This window comes from Gouania willdenowi, chromosome 15 (genome assembly GCF_900634775.1).
Source record: "Gouania willdenowi chromosome 15, fGouWil2.1, whole genome shotgun sequence".
In the NCBI taxonomy this organism is placed as follows: domain Eukaryota; kingdom Metazoa; phylum Chordata; class Actinopteri; order Blenniiformes; family Gobiesocidae; genus Gouania; species Gouania willdenowi.
In genome coordinates, this window is record NC_041058.1 from 12,572,216 (window position 1) to 12,579,367 (window position 7,152).

The 7,152-nt window shown below is 38.9% G+C and overlaps 1 protein-coding gene across 2 annotated transcripts; it reads left to right on the forward strand.

Annotated features, from left to right (window-relative positions):
* The first annotated feature begins 607 nt into the window (after nucleotides 1-607).
* plek (pleckstrin) lies at nucleotides 608-6,078 on the forward strand. Of its 2 annotated transcripts, XM_028469066.1 has the most exons (9): nucleotides 610-746; nucleotides 2,179-2,334; nucleotides 2,946-3,127; nucleotides 3,210-3,301; nucleotides 3,416-3,600; nucleotides 3,713-3,817; nucleotides 4,313-4,396; nucleotides 5,472-5,544; nucleotides 5,619-6,078. In XM_028469066.1, the coding sequence occupies exons 1-9, from the start codon at nucleotides 705-707 to the stop codon at nucleotides 5,756-5,758; spliced, it is 1,059 nt and encodes a 352-aa protein (XP_028324867.1). In that variant the 5' UTR covers nucleotides 610-704; the 3' UTR covers nucleotides 5,759-6,078. The 2 variants fall into 2 exon arrangements, with proteins under 2 accessions (XP_028324868.1, XP_028324867.1); XM_028469067.1 differs by lacking the exon at nucleotides 2,179-2,334 and having other exon boundaries at nucleotides 608-746.
* Nucleotides 6,079-7,152: the final 1,074 nt, after the last annotated feature.

A 7,152-nucleotide genomic window follows, 5' to 3' on the forward strand; every position in this document is an offset into this window, starting at 1 on the left:
ACGGAGGTCTGTGAACTTTTCACATCAGTTAGTTGTGATGCATGGAACAGTTTGCAGATATTAGTCATAACCAATAAGTTGGAACTGAGAACTGGGTGTGTTTGGGAGGGACAATATTTAGGTAGGCAGATAGTGACAAAGTGACAGTTTTTCTTTCTAATCCCTTGCGAAATTGGAAATTTCTAAAAATAAACCCACGTCTATAACGTAACACAATTATAAAATTATATTTTTGTTATGATATCCAGCCAACTTGTTTGAGATTAACAATGGCATACTTTTATTTTATTTAATAATCAATGCAAAACATGCTATCATTTAATTCAGTTGTGTTTTGGTCACATATTCTCTCAATTCTTATAATTTCAATAAAATGATTTTCACACATTTCTTGTCTTGAAAACACGCTGTAGGAAACTAACCCTGAGATGATTAAATGTTTGGAGGAAAGGGAAGTTTCTTTTTTTCTATCAAAAGCATTGACTCAAGATATTAATATATCCAAGATAAGGAAGCTTGTTGACCAATCGTCAGTGTCACACAACTTCCGCTTTTTTGTGTGTGTTTCAGTGTGTGGGTAGATATAAATACACACAGAAATAGAGGAAGAGACAAGAAGGCAGAGGGGTGTTGAATTGATCTGAAGCGTTGAAGCTTTTTCACAGCCACTAGAAAAGTGGCCAGCCACATCTGGACGCTGAGCAATGGAGCCGCTGGAGATCAGAGAGGGATACTTGGTGAAAAAGGTGAGAATAACCCTCCACAGAAATTTCATCAAATCATACAAACGTAATTGTCATGACTAAACATTTTGTAATACTTCATACCAGTATACAAAAAAGGTACCCATTGATAAAAGAAAGTGTCTTTTTGTACGGTTGCGTACGGACAACCCCCTGTGCTATTGGTACGGTGACTGAAGTACACGTACGTAACGTCTTAGGGTTAGGGTTGGGATTAGGGTTAGGGTTAGGGTTGAGGTTAGGTTAAAACCCAATATCGCAACAATTTTTAGAGTTAGGGTTAGAGCTAGGATTAGGTTTAGGGTAACGTTTAGTCTTAGTCACGGGACCTAAACTGACCAATGACTGACCTAAACTGGCCGGATTGCCACTGCCTTGGTAAAAAGGTTGGAAATTTCTGTGTTAACGCTATAAGGGCAGTTCCATCTTCTGTTAAACAATATCTAAGTATGTTTTGTCTTTCTTGGTGAAGCTGTTGTTCACTTAAAGTTATTTAAAATGCATTTAATGCCCTCAAATATTTCTGTTCACATTCAAAAAATATATTATACCTGTAGGGAACTCTAAAAGTATTCTACATCAAAACATCATACAGTTTATAATACCAGAGGTTTAGTCAGTTAATGTTTCCATAAGTCCTTGTTAATCAGCGATGTGTCAACCAACAGAGTCAGTGGGCAAATTGGTTGGTCGGATGATGGAAGGAGAAAAGGTGCGTTCACACCGAACGCGACTGAAGCAACTAGATTACATTAAAAATTAACCTCCCTTCAAGCAACAAGACTTGCGCGATTCTGGCGACTAGGTCCTGCGTGACCGGTACATACATAAACTGTAGAAAATACATACAGAGCACTGCACGAAGGACGCTGAAATGCGGCTTCTCCAGTTCAGTGCCACGTCAACTTTGTCATCAAAGTGGGAACGCGTCATCAAATTGGAGCAAGGTGTTTGGGCCCACCCTGCAGAAAGAAAGGAGCAAATCACCCTCTAACTAACGATTGAGGGAATCAATGAAAAAAACACTTTGGGCATGTGTATGAAGCACTTTTATGATGTTTAAAGCACAGAAAAGTTGATTTAGCGTAGCGTGGACCCTTTAAATAGAGCAGAATCAGGGAGTCAAGAGGAAAATCCTAAACAATCTCTATGTCCTTAAACACAGACAAGAGAGGGGGTGCAACACAGAAGAAAAAACCTACAGACAGGGGATGACTGAACAGATGAACCTTATAGGAGCTTGCAAATAAATAATACAAATCAATACAAAGAAAATGAAAAGTAAGAAACTTATAATAAACAAGGCTGACAAAACAGTGTATAAATCACAAATACGCAAATGGTAAATTGATGCATGGATGCTATTTTTTGCATGTTTTTATTCAGTGTTTGGTTGCTAATTGCTTCAATAATCCTGATGTTTATGCCTCTTCAGGGCACAGTGCTGAACTTATGGAGTGCAGTGTGGGTGGTGCTGTCTGAAGATGGTTTGGAGATTTTCAAAAAGAAAACCGACCGTTCACCAAAAGGAATGATCCCTTTAAAGGGAGCCACACTGCTGAGCCCCTGCCAGGATTTCAACAAGAAATCAGTCAGTAACTTCAGAGAAACACAACACGAGCTGGGTTACCAATACAGATTTTTGCAAAAAAAAAAAAAAAAATGTTTTTAAGTGTCGACAAGTATAATTGCGCTTTGAACGTGTTTTCATTGAACGTTGTTCGCTGCAGGACGATGGATGCTCAAAACCTCCTTATAACACTCTGCATTCCTTTGTTGTTTCACGTCTAATGTGGCAGCAATAAGTTTTAAGTATTATGCTAAGACATGCCTCGGTCTTCTGTCCACACGTACTGCGTCATGTTTTCTCGTAGAGAAGTGGTCATGTGACCATATATGTCACGTCCTATGACGTGTATTTGCGGAAAAAGTGTTTCCATGGTGCTTTTGCAACATATTTCAATATCGAAACGTCTGAAATACCTCCTCATGAGAGCATAAAAACTTTTTTGTGACATTTGAGTGTTTTTTCGAAATTCAGGTGTTTCCATCACCAGTTTTTGTCACACTATTTAGATTTTGCACATTTCCAAGGGTAATTGAAACCCAGCTACAGATGTTGATTTCTTCTTATATTTATACATGACCATTGGATGATTTGATCAAATTCAAATTGAAAAACTTTAAATCTTTTATCTTTAGCTGGTTTTTAAGCTCACCACAGAGAAAAAGCAGGATCACTTTTTTCAAGCCTCACATGTGGAGGAGAGAGAGTATTGGGTCAAAGACATCAAGAGAGTCATCAGCTGCCTGCAGGGGGGTAAAAGGTTTGCCAGAAAGTCCACGAGACACTCCATTCGCCTGCCGGAGAAAGTGAACCTCAAGTATGTTGTACAAAAATGTGTTTGCGTGTGTATTATTGTAAGATTAGAAGAAAGTAACACTGCATTATCTGTGTTTTCTTAGTGAGCTGTACATACTGTTGAAAGACCAGAATGATGGGGTGAAGGAGTTAAAACTGGAACAGGACAGTCGAGTCTACAACCATTGCTTCACAGGTCCATTTATATTTGGTTTTTATTGATTCTGCAGACGAGAAAGAATTGGAGTCTGATTTACACTTTTTTTTACTTTGTCATATCTTACATTTTCTTTTTCCCTCTAAAACCAAGGTGCAACAGTGGTAGAGTGGCTGCTTTCCAAAGAGAAAGCGAGAAACAGGCCTGAGGCTCTAATGTTAGCAGCAGGGCTTCTGACTGAGGGTTTCCTCCAGCCTACAGGCGACAGGTCTAAAGATGGAGCAGAGATTGAAGAGCAGACCAGCTTCTTAGATGATACTAAAGCGCTTTACTACTTTGTAAGTGCAAGCGAAAATTGCAAACCTGTCTGAAAAAAAAAAATAAATAAATAAAAACAACCCTGTAATCTTTTTTACTCATAATCTGTGTTTTTCGTGCATGTGTTTGCAGGCCGACAGCGGGTTTTTCTGTGAAGGTGACTCCAGTGATGAAGACGTGCTTCTGAAGGAAGAATTCAGAGGAAAAATCATAAAGCAGGGGTGCATACTGAAACAAGTGAGCCAGGAAAAAACAATACTTTTATGTTTTTTTTCTTTCATCTTTCGCTGTTACAGACTCTAGTCTATTCACAAGGCTGGTTCAATCATCCCCAACTCTTGGCTTTTCACTGCTCATTTCTTATGATGCCTGAGCCTGCATATGTTTTCTTAGTTTTCTCTTTTGAAGACTCAAAATTGACCATCGCAGTATGTGTGTGTGTGTGTGTGTGTGTGTGTGTGTGTGTGTGTGTGTGTGCAACTGTATGTTATTGTACAATGTTTTGAGTTGGTGGGTTAAGGTTTAATTTAAGTTATGCAGACAGAATCATATCACACAATCGCATCACGTTACTTAATGCAGTGTTATATTGTTATATCAGTAAATAATTAAACAGTCACACTTACCCAAAATGCTGATTATCGTTTAAATATTTATAAATCTTTCAGTCGATTTTGTTTTTTAAAAGTACAGTAGTCAAAAGAAAAATCCTGCTCTGTTGTTTTATTTAAGGGTCACCTAAGGAAAAACTGGAAGGTTCGGAAGTTCATATTGAGAGATGACCCTGCTTATATGCATTACTATGACCCCACAAAGGTATGAAAATAAGGTTTAACACTTTACTTGAAGTTTTATACATAAGGCTGACATTATGCTGTCAATATGCTGTCATTAGCATGAATAAGGTGTCATGAAGGCTGTAGTTAATTGTCGTTTGCTAAATTATGACACCTTTGGAGCTATGTTGGCATGTTTTGGGTTAGGTGGAGGGATTTTCGTGACACGGGCACCGCGCGAATGGTACCGCAGAATCAAAAAACCTTTTCCCCACATTCGCTTCAAATTCGCGTCTGAAGCGAATATAAAAAAGGCGACAACCAGACTCCCTTTTTTTCAACATCAACTATGGAGGACCCAGGAAAAATCACTCCTCTTCACCTTCTGTGAAAGCTGAAGAGCCGTCGCTGGATGCCAGCGTTCCTGGATGCACTGTGTTCACCAGTGACGCATCCAACTCGGTTACTTTAACTGTTTTCTTCAGGACCTGCACCAAATCCTTCCTGGTCCGGTACTGGTAAAAAAAAATGGCCGTGTCGTAGAGCTCCGGCTGGTCACACGCCGCCACGATTATTTCTACTCTATGCTAAAATGTGTGAAAAGACCGGTTTCCACGTTGACGGGCTGACGTCATTGACAACATGGACTCTGATAGGCTTTTGCGCCCATGCGTCACTCAAAACATTTGCTAGAGTTCAATATTTTCAACTCAAGCGAATGACGAATGTGACGGAAAAATGGGAGCGCGCATGCCGCAGTCAACGCTCTCAAACCGCGCCGACCGACAGGAGAAAAATTTGCCTCTTACTGCATCTTCCCATTGACTTTGTGTGTAACCTGGCCGTGCATATTTTTTGCGCTGCGTCCGGTGTGAACGCAGCATTAGGGTTAAGGTTGAGGTTAGGGTTAGGTAGGGTTAGAGTAACAAACGACACTTAATAACAGCCGTCATGACAGCTTATTCATACTAATGACAGGTGTCACGTCATAATAATAACAGCATAATGTCAGCCAAACTTCAAGTAAAGTGTTATCGAAAATAATGAATATTTGTCAGTTAGGGTCCTTTCTGAATGATCTGCTGTGTAATGATAATAATATTTACTATTATTAGGCAGATGATGAGCCTCTAGGCTCCATCTACCTGCGTGGCGCCGTGGTTACGGCTGTGGAATTTGTCCCTGATGGTGAGTGAGTTTGTCTACTTAACACCTTTCGATCTCATGACAAAGCTGAACTCTTCATCCTTTGGACTTTTCAGCTAAGAAGTATGACATTGAAGGGAATCTTTTTGAGATTATCACCTCGGACGAGACTCACTACTTCCTCCAAGCAGCCACAGCTAAAGAGAGCAACGAGTGGATCAAAGTAATACAAGCAGTGTCAAGAAGTGGAAAATAAATGTAACCGAGCAGTAGAAAAGATATGTCAGCCAGCCTGGTTTGAAATGACTAAATTCATTCATTCCTGATCTTTTTCTTCATTTTCGAGAAGCTGGTGTGTTTTACACATTGATCTGCACAACACAACTGAATATATGTTTAAAAAAATAGGTTTATCAAAGACAATGATGTTGTATTAATGCCACTGCATTGTGTATTTCTTGCATGTGTTGCAGTGGAGCCACAATAGTAAAGAAACAAAGCAATACGTATGAAATGCAAAGCTATGTCATCTGGCTGTACAGTAGGCCTGCATTAAACCAATGAGGTTTGAAATTCTGTTGCATTGTGTAATCTTTACCCACCACTTTCCTTTTCCTGATTTCCGCTTTTTCTTTCGAGAAGTTTGAGAGAACTCAAACTATCCACCATGCACACTCACATCCTGTGAAAGCTATCTTTTAATATCAGGCCGGATACATGTCAGAGACACTTTATGTCCAGGAAGAGAGGAAAAAAATGGATAGCATGACTTAACTCAAACTAATTTGTTTTTTTTTTGTTTTTTTTTTACTATAACTCATTTATCATGATAGAGATAGAGTACTGATATTCTGTTGAAAGTCTGGGAAGTATAAATAAAAATGGAAGGATAACATCAGCTAAAATACCACATATGTGAGAGTCAGAGTAGCTGCAGAAAGCGGCCGACATTAAGAAAAAGCACTGACTTCAGACCAAAAAGAGCAACAGTTAAAGCTACAGCTTTGGGATGAAATTAAAGCTAGAAGACATGTTTTATGCATTAGAAAAGGTCGCTCCAAGCCAGCTGCGACAAAATGCCTCCGAAACAAATCAAGGATAAGTAAAGGTGACTCAAATGAGAAACATTGGCAAACTTTATCAAAACGCTGAGTTGCCCAAATTAAAGGTGTTTTTTTCCTTTGTATTTTAAAAATCTTTTAGCAATAACTCAGTTCGATTTATTGTCAGTCGCAGGTTCGCAAATTGCTTTTTAAAGTTGCTTGATGTATGTTGCATGCATGTTGTATCTTTCATTTTATATATTAAGGTTAATTCAATGGTATACATTAGGAGAGGCCTTTCATCACTAATGCTGCCTGTGTGTACTTTGCAGTTGTAACACAGGAGGGCAGTATACACTAGCATCACTAAGTACCAAAGTGAGTGGATTCACATTTAGAACTGAGAGGCTTTTGCAGAAAAATCTGTGGATTTTTAATGCAAGCATCACAAAATATACTGTCCAAGGGCTTAATGTTCATGTAAATATCTTTAATAGAATACAGAGAGTGGAAGTCACACATCTGGGTAATATGTTGCATGTACAATGTGTGACAAATTAAACATATCATGTAGGGGTTAATATTTGAGTTAGATATTTTTGTGTTT

Bases quoted from the DNA above. Each gene is read 5' to 3' on its own strand.
- plek (XM_028469066.1), top strand. From the start codon at position 705: ATGGAGCCGCTGGAGATCAGAGAGGGATACTTGGTGAAAAAG. The intron at 3,601-3,712 runs GTAAGTGCAAGC...ATGTGTTTGCAG, and splicing joins CTAAAGCGCTTTACTACTTT to GCCGACAGCGGGTTTTTCTG. The intron at 4,397-5,471 runs GTATGAAAATAA...TACTATTATTAG, and splicing joins ATTACTATGACCCCACAAAG to GCAGATGATGAGCCTCTAGG.